The sequence below is a fragment of the Chiloscyllium punctatum genome, chromosome 19 (genome assembly GCF_047496795.1).
Source record: "Chiloscyllium punctatum isolate Juve2018m chromosome 19, sChiPun1.3, whole genome shotgun sequence".
Classification (NCBI taxonomy): domain Eukaryota; kingdom Metazoa; phylum Chordata; class Chondrichthyes; order Orectolobiformes; family Hemiscylliidae; genus Chiloscyllium; species Chiloscyllium punctatum.
In genome coordinates this window covers 70,184,992-70,201,741 of record NC_092757.1, presented here as the reverse complement: position 1 = coordinate 70,201,741, position 16,750 = coordinate 70,184,992, and the positions used below count along the sequence as shown (strand labels likewise).

General features: G+C 39.1%; 3 protein-coding genes across 6 annotated transcripts in view; 1 reads left to right on the top strand and 2 right to left on the bottom strand.

Moving 5' to 3' along the window:
• kiaa0753 (KIAA0753 ortholog) overlaps positions 1-4,058 on the bottom strand; it is a 45,692-nt gene extending 41,634 nt beyond the window's left edge. For all 3 annotated transcript variants that reach the window (XM_072589634.1, XM_072589636.1, XM_072589637.1), the window contains exons 1-3: positions 3,858-4,058; positions 3,349-3,518; positions 2,042-2,645 (exon numbers count right to left, since the gene is read on the bottom strand). In XM_072589634.1, coding sequence (XP_072445735.1) covers positions 2,042-2,645; positions 3,349-3,486 — 742 coding nt within the window. In that variant the 5' untranslated portion in view covers positions 3,487-3,518; positions 3,858-4,058. The remainder of the gene's footprint in view (positions 1-2,041; positions 2,646-3,348; positions 3,519-3,857) is intronic.
• Positions 4,059-4,160: 102 nt separating this feature from the next.
• Positions 4,161-11,542, top strand: txndc17 (thioredoxin domain containing 17). Its single transcript, XM_072589633.1, has 4 exons — positions 4,161-4,365; positions 6,116-6,197; positions 7,170-7,245; positions 11,032-11,542. Exons 1-4 carry the CDS (start codon positions 4,230-4,232, stop codon positions 11,098-11,100), a joined length of 363 nt encoding a protein of 120 aa, XP_072445734.1. The 5' UTR covers positions 4,161-4,229; the 3' UTR covers positions 11,101-11,542.
• An 830-nt stretch (positions 11,543-12,372) lies between these two features.
• Positions 12,373-16,750, bottom strand: part of rilp (Rab interacting lysosomal protein) — a 40,669-nt gene continuing 36,291 nt past the window's right edge. The window contains exons 9-10 of one of the 2 annotated variants that reach the window (XM_072589631.1): positions 14,248-14,362; positions 12,373-12,678 (exon numbers count right to left, since the gene is read on the bottom strand). In XM_072589631.1, coding sequence (XP_072445732.1) covers positions 12,655-12,678; positions 14,248-14,362 — 139 coding nt within the window. In that variant the 3' untranslated portion in view covers positions 12,373-12,654. The remainder of the gene's footprint in view (positions 12,679-14,247; positions 14,363-16,750) is intronic. The other variant, XM_072589632.1, reaches the window with a different exon arrangement.

Genomic DNA, 16,750 nt, shown 5'->3' with positions numbered 1-16,750 from the left:
ATTATACCCTTATTATCTCGCTTATTATCAGAACATTCTGATGTGCTGGCTGTCCGAGAATCCCCCAGGTCTGTTGGGGTGGCAAAAATTAATTATGGAACACATTCCTTTGGACTTTCTTACAAATATATGCAGTTAAAGATTCTTCATAGAGCTCATCTGTCCCCAGATCGTCTTGCAAACTTTAAGCAGGGCACGTTTTCAATGTGCCCCAAATGTAAAATAAATACAGGTACCCTCACTCATTGCTTGTGATGCTGCTACAGACTCTGTACGTACTGGGGCACTGTGATAGGAGTAATACAGGGAGTCTTGGGGATTGAAGTTAAGGTGGACTCGGTTTCTCTTCTCCAGGGTTTGTCCAATTTATCTCCCTTAGATTTGTATGGGAGAAAGCTTTTTAGCATCCTCACTCTTTATGCGAGGAAGAACATTCTGATGTGCTGGCTGTCCGAGAACCCCCCCCAGGTCTGTTGGGGTGGCAAAAGTTAATTATGGAACACATTCCTTTGGACTTTCTTACAAATATAGTGCACCAGAAAATGGACAAACTTTATAAGATATGGCAGCCCTTTTTGAATTATTTGGAAGCAGATCTGTCCGCCATTTTAAATACGGCTTTGGTCTAGCCAAGGAGGTTTGATTTAATCAGTCTAATGTCCTCGAGAGGAAGAATTTCAAGCAGACGTGAGTTTAATGATTGATGCTCTCGAAGGATGAAAGCTGGAGGTCTTGTTCGACTGAGCGGCATTATTTATTTACTTATTGATTTGTAATGAGTGTGGTTGTGAGTTCTTTTGTAGTAGAGTCAGAGAGATGCACAGCATGGAAACAGACCCTTCGGTCCAACCCGTCCATGCCGACCAGATATCCCAACCCAATCTAGTCCCATCTGCCACCCACCACTGCCTCCAAACCCTTCCTATTCATATACCCATCCAAATGTCTCTTAAAAATGTTGCAATTGCACCAGCCTCCATCACATCCTCTGGTAGCTCATTCCATACACGTACCACCCTCTGCGTGAAAAAGTTGCCCCTTAGGTCTCTTTTATATATCTTTCCCCTCTCACCCTAAACCTATGTCCTCTGGTTCTGGACTCCCCGACCCCAGGGAAAAGACTTTGTCTATTTATCCTATCCATGGTTAAAAATCACACAACACCAGGTTATAGTCCAACAGGTTTAATTGGAAGTACACTAGCTTTCGGAGAGACGCTCCTTCATCAGGTGATTGTGGAGGGCTCGATCGTAACACAGAATTTATAACAAAAATTTGCAGTGTGATGTAACTGAAATTATACATTGAAAAATTGATTGTCTGTTAATTTTTCAATATATAATTTCAGTTACATCACACTGTAAATTTTTGCTATAAATTCTGTGTTACGATCGAGCCCTCCACAATCAGCTGATGAAGGAGCGTCGCTCCGAAAGCGAGTGTACTTCCAATTAAACCTGTTGGACTATAACCTGGTGTTGTGTGATTTTTAAACTTTGTACACCCCAGTCCAACACCAGCATCTCCAAATCATATCCTATCCATGCCCTTCATAATTTTGTAAACCTCTAAGGTCTCCCCTCAGCCTCCAACACTCCAGGGAAAACAGTCCCAGCCTGTTCAGCCTCCCCTGTAGCTCAGATCCTCCAACCCTGGCAACATCCTTGTAAATCTTTTCTGAACACTTTCAAGTTTCACAAAATCTTTCCAATAGGAAGGAGACCAGAAGTGCACAATATTCCAACAGTGGCCTAACCAATGTAGTTGGTTTATTGTTTATCATTGCTGTTTTTGTTGTCATAGTGTTCTATTTTCATTTTTTAAAATTTTATAATTTTGTAAATAAAATTTTTTCAACAATTTTTTAAAAAATATGCTTCTTAATAATACCATAAAGGCTTGGTTTGACCTCCAAAATGCATGGAGTTTAAAAGATATTTCCAGTCTCCAACAATGCCTTATGTTATGGAACATTATACAGTGTGTGCATGTATATCACAAATTTCATAATTTGGCATTAACTTTAAATAAAATTTTGTACCTCTCTTGGACAGCTCCTCAATTTTTTGAAAGTACTTGCTGAGCTCTGTTCTCAGCCTACGAATCTCTTCAGCAGTTTTGCTGCCCTGGTTCTGACGATTCAGATCTGGGCCTGGGTCGTGTGTTGGTGGTGAATCTGTACGGGCAGGCCTGGCTTGGCTTTGGTCAGACGTGCAAATATAAACCCTGGCACCAGACTTTGTAATGCCTTCTTTTGAAGTTTGGTTCTTTTGCTGTTTCAGCTTTGTAAGTGCCTCCATTTTCAGCCGATTCCTGACATACGCAGCATTCTCAACAGACTTCCCCTTCACTCGATTAATATACTTTGATGTTTCTGCTTGATCTTGCTCAAGTTTATACAAGTAATCCTTCATTTGTGCTTCCAGATGCCCTTTTTTTACATCACGCTTTGCCATCCGAACAGCCATATTCAGTCTCTCTTCAGACACAGAAGAAAATGGCACAGAGTTGCTCATACTCTGAGCATCATTCTGAACATGCGGATCACAAGGCTGGCGTAACTTTTCAATTACAATTGGACGAGGTTCGGTGACTGTCGCAGCCAGGTTGGATATAGTACTTAGTGTATCTTTATTGAATTTTAACTAAAAAAAAATTTAAGAAACGCTTTAGCAATTCAAGAATTTCTTATTGTCCAGTCCTTACTTTATTATAAGTAAGGAAACACAAGCTAATGCCTTTTCATTCTTCTCCTGCCAGCACAAGCAGTAGAAACCTGCTTCCACAGTATTAGTTTGTAAATAACCAGGGCAGTCACAGTAATTCAGAATCCAATTCTTTCCAGCAACATGAGGGAAGTGTTGACCATCACCTCAATGCCTTACCAGGTCTGACACAAGATATGGAATTTTTACTGTGAAAAAGTCACAGGGATTAATGTCATCATTATCAACATGATCAGCCATGATCTGTTTGAATAGCAGAGCAGGCTCAATGGGCCAAATGGCCTACTCCTATATTCAATGTTCCTATGCTGTGGCCCACAATGCATTATTCCACCAATGCATGGCTCTACTCCTAGCTACTTTGATGGTTAATACCTGATATATGCAACAATTTTTTCCTCTTTACACAATGGAAACAAACAGATGAAATAAAGAACCCTATCGCAAACAAAGTAATAATTTTGAAATACAACTTGTTCAAAATTTGCAGTTTTCTTCTAAAGATAAATTTCATAAATTTTACACTTCATTAACATTCTTTAAATTATTCTCACAGCCTTCTTTTTAAGTCACAGCACTATACCTTGTTAGGCATATAGTAAACCTGATAACAAATACATACCTGATTCTTGTAAAATTGTGATCCACTCTGTACATTCCTTCCAACATCTTGTCCAGCTGATATGGAAGGCACCCAAGTTCCAAAGGAGTGGGCTGAATTCAAGATCTGCGTTTGGTGATGCTGAATCTTTGTGGCCATGACCAAAGTGAGTTAACTAAAGTAGCCAAACTCTACATTAAAACAAACACAGAAGTTATCAGGTAATCCTTCACAACTTAACTTAAAACCAAAATAACACTATGATATAGGGACACTTTTTTGTGAAGAAAGTAGTTAGGACAGAAACAGGAAAAATGGAGACAACTTGAAAATTAAATGGACAAGAGCCAGCCTTATGAAATTGCTTGGGAAACCCGAAGAGGCGAAAATTAATTAACATTTGGAAAAGAGTAGGTCAATAAATGAAAGTCAGCACAAGTGAGCAAATAAGTAAAGTTAATTCACGTTTGACTAAGCTGATTGAGTACTCGACCACAACAGCCCGCCCTTTCTTCAAGCGCATCCCTTACCCAGTGATGTGAAGACAGGGAGCTACCCAGGACATTGCGATCGTCCACTTGAGGCCCAAGGCCAGGCTCTCGGGCCTGCAGGCGTCACAGGACCAAAGCGCCCGCTGTTGCCAGGCGCCCGGTTGCTAATCACCGGGTTCCAGTAGTTGGCGTCACACGGATCTGCCTGTGTAGAGGCTGCCGGGACTTGCCTGCGACGCCAACCCACCCAGCGTCACGCATGCGTATCCCTTGAAATGGGGGACGGAAGCGAAGACCTGCTATCGCGCATGTGCACCTCTTTGAGCGTGCAAACGTCTCGAAGTTGCGCACGCGCACGGCGTCACTCTATAACGGACGAAGCGGCGGGTTGAAGTTAGCGGAGCTGCGAAGATGGTTTTGTTGGAGGTGTCTGGATACGATGAGTTTGTGAAGGCGGTGGACGCGAACAAGGAAAACACAATCTTCGCGTATTTTACCGGGTCGAAGGACGCGCAGGGTGTGAGCTGGTGCCCGGACTGTGTGACAGGTGGGGGGTTTAAACTGTTCAGTGTTCCCTGGGGAGTAGGCTGTTTAAACTCTGCTCCTGGGAACCTTCCTGTGGCAAAACTCTCGTGGGCCAGAGGGTGGTGTGAAGTCTAGCCTTAAGAGCAACTAATAGGGTGACTCCAATTAAAACCATGATAGGACCAGTGCTGTTCCGCTGTTAGTTTAAAAGGTTCAATAAGACCCGATTAACTGGAGAACTTTTATAATGGCAATGGTTCGTCCGCAGCTATGGAGAGACGCACTCATGTGAACTTTAACATAAGTTTGGCTCCTGCTGTCTTTCTTTCGAAATGATGCTGGGGTTTGGTGACCAGTCCATTCCTGAGAGTTCATGCCTCACCTGCCCCCGACGTTTCATAACGTATCTGAACAAATGACAATCCTTCGTGTGCTCTGTGTAGACGAGATGGACTCAAATATTTGCTTTCTTTTTAAAAGCTTTTAACCCTGCATTCACTTGCCCCCAAAGACGTCCATTCAAAAACCAATCTAAATCTCTAATCTGGAAGGTCACAGTCTGACACCCCGCCCTGGTCCAGCTCCCAGGTAATCCACGGATGTCCCAGTTTCAGAATGTCCCAGACTGAAGCTTGGGGTCATGAACTTTGAGCCTGTTTGACAATTAGCTGGGATGTTAATTTAGAGGTGAATTCTGTGCACTTTGTTCACCTGGTGCCTCAGAACCTGTGGGGAAATGGAATGTGTAAGTCATGCTAAGGTTATTGTGCTCCCTTTTAAATCTGAAAGGTATGCAACAAAAGTACATAACCATGAAAGAAGCTTATCAAACTAAATGATATTCCACTCTTGTGACTTTTTAAATATTCTGTAGATTTGTGTCCTGGCCATTGATCACGGAAGGCCTCATGTGACTGCCAGTATATGATTTATTGTATCTTGTCCAAAATGTTTTAATTTCCATTGATTTCTATGGACCAAATTTATGCCAGTCCATCTATAGCCATTTCAGATTTTTACTATGTGTGGAGATAGTTGATATGTTTGGAGCAGATGAGACACAAATGCATTCCTTCTATGCCAGAGGCAGAGACATTACCACTGTATCATAAGAGCCCTTCTATGTATATGTATAAATAATAATAAAAGTAGGTATGAAGTGGTCTTGTGGTTTGGTGATATGATGAACATGATAATTAAGTCAGACTTAGGTGTTGAAACTTCTTACTGCAATGAGAATAAATCTCAGCAGTTTTGACTAGCCTGTGCCAAGTGTTGGATAACAGTTAAGCAATGAGGTCACCTCCAGAAAAAGGCCCATTGTTTTAGGTGAGGAGTGGCTTGGGAAGGAATAATAGGATTTTTCACCAAGAAAAGCAATCACAGAGGTAGATTTGTAATTTACTGAAGACATGCTCACATTCGAGCTATGCCAGTAGCTGCAACTTATTAGCTCTCAAATAAGAGTGCAGAAATCTAATAACAGTTGCCTGATGTCAAGGAATGAGCAGCCAGTATTTTGCTATTGTGCAAGGTTTTAACCATGATAGTGAAATAGCATTTCTTAATGGCTATGAACTTGGACAGTTAAATTCAAAAGATATGGATTTCAGTAAATATAATAAATTGTTCCATTCACCCATCCTGTTGTCAGTGAACTGTACCAGTTCACAGTATTTGCCTCTATAGGCATATTTATGTTAATATTTCAATGAAAATGAAATAGCTAATGTCCAGAGTATTATGATCCAATGAGTTTTATCTTTCTTTAGCTGAACCAATAGTCCGTGGACTGCTGAGTGAATTGCCTGAAGGATCTGTCTTCATCTATTGTCAAGTCGGTGACAGGCCATAGTGAGTTATGTGTTTTTTAACTGTCAAAAAACTTGCTTCCAATTGTTAGAAAACATTCAGTGAGCTGAAAACCCAATTATGTCTTATTTTAAGATCAAAGTTACATTAGATCCATTAGGTATTGAACTTCACTTAATCTATTATGACAGATTGCCTAATCAGAATTACATCTATACTCTGGGCTTCCAATACAGATATTACGTCTACCCAATTCAAATTGTTAGTCCTGGTTATCCAACTGAACGGTGACGATACAAAAGATACCAAACAATAATAATGATGGAAAAATTATGTCACCAAGTGAGATTTGAAAGATGGTGTATAAATAACTTTTACTTTTGAAATACTTCAGAATCTGGTTATCTTTGAAATTGGAATTGCTGGGTGAAGTTTAACCTTTAAGTTAGATGTATTCTTCTGAACTTAATAGAATGTAGGTTGGAAATCCCGGTTATGATATTACCTTTGACCCAAGGTGAGTGATGTGATGTGTATCTGAACAAACAGTGATCCTTTGTGGGGTTTTTTTTGTAAACAAGAAGAGCTGAAAATATTGCTAGGTTCTTAAAAACCTTCCAACTTGCATTCACTTGCCCCAAAGACACCAATTCAAAATTAAATCTGAAAGGTCACAGCATGACATTCACTCCTTCAGCAACCCATCTCTCCAGTACAATTCCCAGCTAATCAACAATGTCCCAACATCAGCTGCCACTTATCAGTCTGGTTACCAGTGACGAGAGCTTCATTGCCCAAAAACTATGGCTCAGCAAACTCCGATGAGAGGTGATTTCAGACAACTAAATAACTCCAGTGCACTACTACGCAAAATAATATCAAAATTAACCATACAAATCACTGTAGTAATCATAAATAGCCTGATCATAGAAAGTAATAATAATAAATACATCCTTTGACACCTGTGGTGATGCTTTTCACTGAAAGTAATGCAATTGTTTATTATTTCTCCAGTTGGAAAGACCTTAAAAACGAATTTCGAACGGTTCTGAAAGTGAATGCTGTACCAACTCTCATGAAATATGGCACAGTGAGTAGAGAATAATCTTCAAGGACGTTCCTTCCCCCCCCAGTTTGCTACTTTATTGACCAGATGGGAATTTCTAAGATGCAGCTGCAAACTATGGAAACATAAATTGTATTGAACTTCAAGTCTGATGTAGATTTTAAGTGTAATCTTTGTTCCACTTTTTGGATTATTTAATTTTCATTTTGGAATACAGAATGAACTTTCTTTTCAGATCATTCAGCAGATGTAATGTTTGAATTTTCATCTTGGAAACTTTAAAGTTGGGAGCTTGTTTTTGATTAATTGTCCATAGAATTCCTACATTGTTCCCATGTTTGTACTGCTCTTTATGAAGAGTTTACAGGATTTCTTTTTGTTACTTTACCTATTCTTATTCCTGTTGCAAATGTATATCAAGAATATTTATGCTTAATCTGAATTCCTAACAACAGAATTGAAGAGATCGATGGATAGAGATGGTCAAAATGACAAATTCAGTCCAATTAGTCCACACCAGCTCCAAGATATCCTACTACTAAGGGGAAAGGCTTCTTAAATTTTGTTGTTCATAATTTTGTGTACACCTCCATCAGGTCACAATCAGCCTCTTAAAACAATTGCAGGCAAACTGTCTCTATTCATAACTGAAGCACTCCAACCCATGCAATATTGTGGGACATCTCCTCGGCATGCTCTCTGGAGCAATAATTTTCTTCTTCTAGAGTGGCAACCAGAACTGCAAATAGTAACTCAGCTGGCCTAAAATTGCCCATTGTGTTAAATGCATTAGTCAGGGGTAAATGTGGTAGGGGAATGGGTCTGGGTGGGTTACTCTTCAGAGGGTCAGTGTGGACTTGTTCGACCAAATGGTCTGTTTCCATACTGTAGGGAATCTAACCTAATCTAACATCGTAAACCGCTCCATCATACCCTCCCTCCTTTTCCTTGCATGCATGTCCTTGCCTTGGTGCTTTCTCAAAATGCAACTTTTTCCAGATTAATTTTTGCCACTGTTTTTGCCCATCTGAACAGACTATATTGTCCTGCAGTCTAAGATTTTCTTCCTCACTATTTACCATGCCAAGAATGTCAACTGTGACGTTACTAATCAAACATTCTACATTGTCTCTATCATTAATGTACTTTACAAACAATGAAAGATCCAGCACCAAACCTTGCAACTGTACACGGGTGTCCAGTCATACAAACAACCTTCCACTGTCACCCTCTGCCTACTGCCACTAAACCAATTTTGGATCTAATTTGTTAAACTACCCTGTATCCCATGGACTCTTGCATTCTTGATCAGTCTCCCCCTACAAGAGCTTGTCAAAAGCCTCACCTCCCACTTTCTATATACGTAATCCCACCTTGTTTTTAAAAAAAAATCAAAGCAATCAGGCATAATCTTCCATTTCAGTCATAATTAACTATTCTTATTTAGTTCTTACCTTCAGATTCTGTCCTACAGATTTTTCCAAAAATCTCCCTGCTACTGATTTGAGTCTCCCTGTTCATAGTTCCCTGGGTTATCCCTACAACCATTTTTGAATAATGGTACTAGGTTAGCTGTCCTAAGGGAATTTATTTATTTTTTAAAAAACTAGGCTTCTTGGAAGATGAGGGAAATAGAGATTATGATAAAAAACAATGAAAGACATCAATGTCAGATGTGTTCTACAAATAAAATAGGTGAAATACAATTGTTGGGGAAAAGAAGTGACCGTTAACATAGGGCAACCTAAAAAAACTATTTACATATTGGTAGATGGTGATAAGCAGTAGAAAGGCTTTACTAGCCAGGAAGGATGAGACCAGGTCACATACTGAATGAATTAATATCACAGTTTAACCAGGACAGAATAATTTAACAAAAAAAAAACCATAGGCAGAGAGTGAAAGAAATGAAGTGTGAAAATCAAAAGGCAGGCTAGGCTTGATAGCTTGTCATGAAAAGGACAAGGGAACTGGAAATAAATGGTTCGGAACTGGGAACAAGCCAGTTTTTAACATAAGACTCAAATCTGGCAAAGTAGACTGGGACCGTCTAGTTGCAATGGAAGTCTTTCAAAAAAAATTGTGCGGGCCAACACATTCCCATAAAGGCGGAAAATGGGGCAAGTACAAAGAAATCTGAATGTCGAGGAATGCACAGGATTACGATAAGGTGAAAGAAGGGGAACTTTTGGGAGAAACCAATTGCTCAAAACACCTGAAGCACTTTCGAGATGCCTCTGGGTCAAGGGGTTGCTTGAAAATGAACTTAAAGCAAAAAAAGCATAAGAGCATTGGATTTTCCTTTTATTTGACTTAAAGGCATTTTGTAAGTATATTGGGGTATGAGTTCAACCAGGCAAAGAATAGGGTCCATCCAAAGTAACTAATCAGTTTAGAGAGCCAGAAGACACAAGTGAGGTTTCAAACTTATTTTGCATTTTGTACTCATGATAGAGAAGGAAAATGCAAGTTTTGAAATTAGGAAGAAGGATTGTGATATAAATGGATTATAATCAAGGAGCATTTAGCATGAACAATTTTAGCGGCTTGAAATTAGATAAATATTAGCCATTGCAGTTAATTTTTCCAGTCAGTCTGCAATTGTTTTATAGCCTGCCAAATCACCAGCAAGACTAGCTATTTTCAAAATTAGGTTATAAATTAGATTAATCATGCAACAGAGCAAGGAACAATCTAAACCTTATTTTCATGCTTACCCAGGTGTCTCCCACACACTTCTGGCTCACCTAACTCCCATTATTTTCTAGCAGCAGATCCAGCAATGCTTATTTTGTCACAGTGCTGTTAACATGCCAGGTGTCCTGATCAGTTCAGAAATTTCTTATTCCTTACCTTACCCCAATTAAAGTCCCCAGCATTTCTGCGGTCGTCTTGCACAGGTTTGTCATTCCCTAGCTGTTTGTCAACCTATTCTTTCCACTATTTGGACACAATTTTTTGCTCCTCAACTCTAACCAAACTGACTGTTCTTTTCCCTGCAATTAACTTCAAGGACATCCTCTCCTTTCAACACAATGCTTTCTCTATTCACTTTACTTAATGTCAATCTTTAAAATACAGGGTGTGGATTAAAAAGAAATGAAACTTGATTTGAGTTTGATCATAGTTGGAATAAAGGAGTCACCTTGTTGGAAAAAGCGCCAGAGACATTTAACTTCAGCACTAGAATAAAGCCAAGAATAAGCCTTTAGCACTGTAAATCACTTTGAAAACTAGGACATTTTTCACTGGAACAGAACTGGATGAATATTCAATTTCATGAGGGTGTGGACTCTTCTGTATTGAAAGTGAGGATTGCAGATGCTGGAGACCAGAGCTGAAAAGTGTGTTGCTGGAAAAGCACAGCAGGTCAGGCAGCATCCAAGGAGCAGGAGAATTGACGTTTTGGGCATAAGCCCTTCAGGAATGAGGAAGGTGTACCTTCCTCATTCCTGAAGAAGGGCTTATGCCTACAAAGGCAAGAGCAGAAAGTTAAAACACCTTTAAAATTAAAATCATTAGACCATGGAACACTTACTAAACTTAGCAATTTCAGATGGTATGAAAACACAATCTGGAGCAATAATTCAAAATGAGCAGGAAAGATACAAAAACAAATGAGTTCTTTAGCAGCATTAGTGTTCTTGTTCCTGTAACTACGTAAACCACAATTTATTTTTTTTTTGTTTAGCTGTTAAAATTAAATGGTTTAAATTACTAGCGAGGAGAGAATTAGCTTTTGTTTTTTTTGGCAAGCTGGTGCTAATGCAAAATTTAATCTTTCAATTTCCAAACTTATTCTTGTTTCAGTCCCAAACGCTGGTGGAATCGGAGCTGTTCAAGCCAAATCTTGTGCAAATGCTGTTGTCGGAGGATTGAAAGTTTCTTACTGTACCAATCACAATCTTCAAAGCAAATGAGAATGTACTTGATTTTTCACAAAGTCAAACTTAACCACATTCCGATATGACGGTCTTGAAGCTTAAAGTGCAAATGTTATTGGGAGCCCTTCATCAGGTTTCATGACTTAGTTAGAACATGTGCTAAATTGTTCTTGAATCCTTTCCAAATGTTCAAATAATAATGCATGGGAAATGTAATTGTTATGCCACCTTCATGAATTCAGAGCTTGAATTTTTCTGAATGTACAAGATTGTAGAACATATTAAGCTGTGAAGGATTGATAGTTGAATAACTTGTCTTTGAATTCTGAATTTAAAATGGAATCAGTTTCAATTAATGATATCCAGTCCCAAAAACTGTAGTTTTTTTTTGTAAGATTCTCCACACTAATTTTACACTAAAACCTGTTACAAAACAATGGTTCCTTGAAGCAGTATTTCTTTAAGGGCTAAATCCAGAAAAAAATGCCATAATGTATATGGGGAGTTAAATTAATTTACTTGTAGATGACATTCAACATGCCTGAAGGTTTTGCAGATGTATAAAATTAAAGATTGAGAGAAACTAACCCTGCTGCTGATGGATGGATAGATCATCAATTTATGCTGACTAAAAATCAAAGCCAGTAGAGTAACATTTATGCAATAATGGTTAGGAATTGGAATATGCTACCTGCTTAGGTGGCCAGACTGGATTGGGTTTCATAACTACCTGAACAGGAGCTGGAAGTGGAACTAGGTATGATGATGCATCCCAGCCCATGTAAAGCCCTTTGGCCACTAAAGGCCTCCAGTGTTAAACAGTGCTCTCTATGTAGCTATAAGCAAAATCTGGGAAGCTACCTATACAATGACGGGCTAATGTTGTCTAGAACCATAATCACTGGATAGATTAGCCCTTTATAACATTTTTAATGGATTTGTCTCAAGACATTTAGTTGACTTCCTAGTAAACCTGAAAGTACTGATAGGGCTTCCTTCCATTTGGTCAATGGAGAAACTGGAATGTTTTGTTTTGAACCTCCGTTTGAGGCTGTACAATGGCATGCTTTTGTGCTGCCTGCAGACCTTGTTTCATAATTTCAGAATTTGCTTTTAAATTAAGTGATTTGTAGGTCTTAAATTGCTCTAAATGGCCCCAACATCCGAAAAAGGGCTGCCAATAAATAACATACCAACCAAATTCACAGCAATTTAAAGAGTGAATCTTACTTGATTCAGGTCTTAACAGAAGGAATACTTCAATATCTTAAAATAAAAGCTTTATTAAAAATAGTTTAGTCTTAATGTAAAAGTTACAATAGTTAATTCCTGTTAGTTGGAAATGAATCTAAAATTTTGTATATTTCAAAGCAGCAAGTAAATCAAGTCATATTGAAAGACTATGTACAGATTTTTTTTTTTCCCCCCTCAGTTTTATTCTTTGGTTTGTGAACATTCCTCATGCAAGTTCGCTTCCTTGGGGCCAATGACTTCCCAAGCTTCAGCTGAGGTTGTGGTAGGTGTTATGGTAGTTGATGTTTTCACACTGTTACCGCGATAAAGAAATCCAAACCTGTACAAACAAAACATAAGTATGCAACAGGAAATCTATTATAAAACAGAAGATGCCCCTCTCATCTTGGCTTCCAATCCACATAGTACCATTCACTTATGTAGAAAGTAGTTTACTCAGTGTGGGTGTTGCTGGTTGTATTATTTAGCATAATGGCACAAGCTCCTCTTCACACACAACTGCCTCCTCCAATTGATAACTGAAGTGCCAAATGGCTACATTCCTCCTTGATCAAGGTAGAAAACTGATATCAAAAATAACAACAGTAGCAGAAACTCATCTTAATTACTATCAAGCTTAAAGTAAAACTGTCATAGTTTGTAAAATAATACACATTAGGTCTCAAACTGAATATAATCAATCAGTCACAATTCAATAGCATCCTGTCCCCAGATTGGAAGTTTGAAATGCTCGTGAAAAAAAGGTAGAACCTTCAACACATGCATCTGGCAAATTCATATTTCAACCCACTGCATTTTTTTCCTTAAAAAAAATTTCATTTCAAGATCATGATGGTTTATCCCCTGTAAGTAATTAATACCAGAAAGGCCTGGGACTGCAAACATGTATTTAAGTTTTGCTTCCCAGGTCGAGTGTGGTACTTAGCAATACAAGTCAAGAAAGTGCCAGCTTCAACTCTATTGGGCTGAATTACCCAATTTTAGAAAAGGTAAGTGTAACCATACAACTGTAAAGCACAATACTGGAAAGTCTGAAGGTGGTAGAAAAATCTGCCATTTCCTTGCTCTGGATATTCTTTTGACCCCTGGTGAGAAGTCCATAATACATTTTGAAATATTTGGTTGTGATTACCTTCAATTGGATCATCTGTAGTACAGATACTATACATGTAAGCAGAAAGATTTTAGTAGTAATAACTAGAGGTAAGAGACAGGGAATTGGAAAGCAACCTCTCTCCTCTCTAGAAGTGTATTAAAGCACAGCAGCCCCATTCAGGTTCCATGAACTGGAGCCCATATGTAAACCACCTTATACTTGCTACATATCAACACTTGGACTCTGATCAGCAATAAGAATAGCTGTAGGTAGAAACACAGCTTTATACAGGATAGTTTAAAAAGAACTACACAAATTCTAGTGTCCAGTTTAAGAACTCTGGTAGAGGTCAAAAAGCAAAATGCTGCAGCTAAAAATAAAACAAAGTTACAAATACTTGGGTCAGGCTACAATTATGCAGAAAATAAGTTGTTTCATATTGGAGCATTACGATAATCTGGTTTTGACCTAAGTCATTGAAGATTCCAATCAGTTGATCATGCCTTGAAACCATAGATGCATTCTAAAAACAAAAGATGCTTTCTGGAAAGGATTATAGTGCATTTAGCTACATTCATATAGATAATGTAAAAACCAAAAATGTTATCAAATTACCTTAAACTTGAACATTTTACTTCATTCAGGAAGACACCCAACTGAGAAAGGTTGAGGATTTCCAGATGGACAATAAGTTCTAAATTATCTTGTGTCAGCAAGTGGCATATCAGGCAATCAATTTATTTCCTACACAGCCAGACAAATCCAGAAGGGCCACTGTCTAGCAGAACCCACCTGAATTGCATGTGACAACTGATCATGGAGGGATATTGATGGCTGACGTGGGAGAGTCTGAACTCCAGACCATCCCACCCTCCTAGATGGAGAGGGATGTGTGGAAAAGGGTGACCTGTAAAGTGAGGGGTACATAGTGAGTGGGAAATACTAAAGTTACTTTATTAGTTACACAACAAATGATGTGCAATAATATGACTAAAAACTAAACTCTAAAAAGGTTTTCCTCAGCTAAAAGAAAATTTACAAAAAGCTGAAGTTTTGGCTAACAAATAGTTTGAATCCACTTGGATAACCATGGTCTCAGTTTGCCTCTCATCTGGTGGATATTACTTAAGATGGTGCGGTGTCCTCTCACTTCTACAGTGAAGTATCAGCATAGACAGGCTCTGAGTGGAACTTTAGTCTGCAGCCTTCATACATAGGCAAGGTTGTTACTCACTGAACATGTGGAGAAGGACATGGCTAGTGAGAATGTGGGGAAATAGATGGTGACATCTTGAAAAATGTCAATATCACAGAGGACAGAGTGCTGAGTGTCTTAAAACACAAAAGGTGGATGAGTCCCCAGGGCCTGATCAGGTGTACCGTAGAAATGTGGGCAGCTACAGAAGTGTTTGGGCCCCTTGCTAAGACATTTGGATCATCGATAGTCACAGTTGAGCTGCCAGAAGACTGGAGCTTGGCTAATGTGGTGCCACTATTTAAGAAAGGTGGTAAGGACAAGCCAGGACGGCAGTGGTGGGCAAGTTGGAGGGAATCCTGAGGGACAGAATGTACGTGTATTTGGATAGTCAACATGGCTTAGTGTGTAGGATATTTTGTCTCACTACTTTTCTTGAACAAATTCACATCAAGTTAATGAAAATGATTGATGAGGGAAGAGACGTGATAGTGATCTATTTGGACTTCAGTAAGGTGGTCGACAAGGATCCTCATGGTAGACTTGTTAGCAAGATTAGATCACATGGAATATAGGGACAATTAGCCATTTGGTTACAGAACTGGCTCAAAAGGTAGAAGACAGAAGACGGTGGTGGAGGGTAGCTTTTCAGACTGGAGGCCTGTGACAAGTGGTGTGCTACAAAGATCAATGCTGGGTCCAATGCTTTTTGTCATTTTATATAAATGATATGGATGTGAACATAGGAGGTACAGTTAGTAAGTTTGCAGATGACAGCAAAATTGGAGGTATAGTGGACAGCAAAGATTACCTCAGACTGTAATAGTGATCTTGATCAGATGGGCCTGTGGACTGAGGAGTGGCGGATGGCACTTAATTTAGATTAATGTGATGTGTTGCATTTTGGAAAGGCAAATCAGAGCAGAACATATGCACAGTCCTGGGGACGGTTGCTGAACAAAGTGATCTTGGTGCACAGGTTCATAGTTCCTTGAAAGTGGATTTGCAGGTAGACAGGATAGTAAGGGTAGTTGGTGTACTTTCCTTTAATGGAAAAATCATTGACTTCCCAAGTCCTATAGTCATTGTTGCAGCTGTACAGAACATTGGTTAGGCCACTTTTGGAATACTGTGTGCACTGCTTGTCCCCCTCCCATAGGGAGGATGTTATGAAACTTGAAAAAGAGTTCAGAAAAGATTTACAAGAATGTTGCAAGGGTTTGAGCTGTAGGGAGAGGTTGAATTGGCTGGGGTTGTTTTCACTGGAGCAGAAGGCGAGGGGTAATCTTATACAGGTTTATAAAATCATGATAGGATAAATATGCAAGGTATTTTCCCTGGAGGAGGGGTGTCCTTTAAAATTGTGAGGGCATAGGTTTTGGATAAGGGGGAAAAGATTGAAAAGGGACTGGAGGGGCAATATTTTCACGCAGAGGGTGAGGAGTGTATGGAATGAGCTGCCAGAGGAAAATGGTGGTGGCTAGTACAATTACAACATTTAAAAAGGCATCTGGATGGGTACATGAATAGGAAGGGTTCAGAGCGATATGGGCCAACTGCTGGCAAATGGGACAGACTTTTACAGAATTAATCCTTAAAGTACAAAAAACACTTGTGATTCTTAGACATTGTCTACTCACACTGGCCCATTGGATTTGTTTAAGTGAAAGGCTTACAGTGGTCAGGCTCTAGCCTGAGAAGCGTTTAGACCTCGAGCCTTTAAATTGGTTAGATTCAGTACAAAAGAATTTTTTTTCTTCAGACGGAAAAGCAAGAATAATGGGAACACAATTTGTAAGATATGTTGGATGGGCGGGTGCGGGCGGGGCAGAAGATTCATATATAATTATTTTGGAATTTGACTTTTGGGCTTGTGACATGTTGATTTTTAAACTCCTTCAAAAAAGTTAACTAACTTGGTCATCTTTCGAGGACAATGATTTAAAACTAGTACATGTCAGACAGCTTCCAGAAGTGTCACTAGAAGTACATTTATAGCATAGGGGAGAGAAAACACTAAGCCATTAACTGTAGCAGAATCTAGGATGAGCAATTTTTAAAAATTTATTTAAGATACTTTTGGATTCAGTTTGAAGGAGA

Coding starts and splice junctions, on each gene's coding strand:
- txndc17 (XM_072589633.1), top strand. CDS start 4,230: ATGGTTTTGTTGGAGGTGTCTGGATACGATGAGTTTGTGAAGGCGGTG. Junction 6,198..7,169: donor CAAGTCGGTGACAGGCCATA/GTGAGTTATGTG, acceptor TTATTTCTCCAG/TTGGAAAGACCTTAAAAACG. Junction 7,246..11,031: donor CTCTCATGAAATATGGCACA/GTGAGTAGAGAA, acceptor TTCTTGTTTCAG/TCCCAAACGCTGGTGGAATC.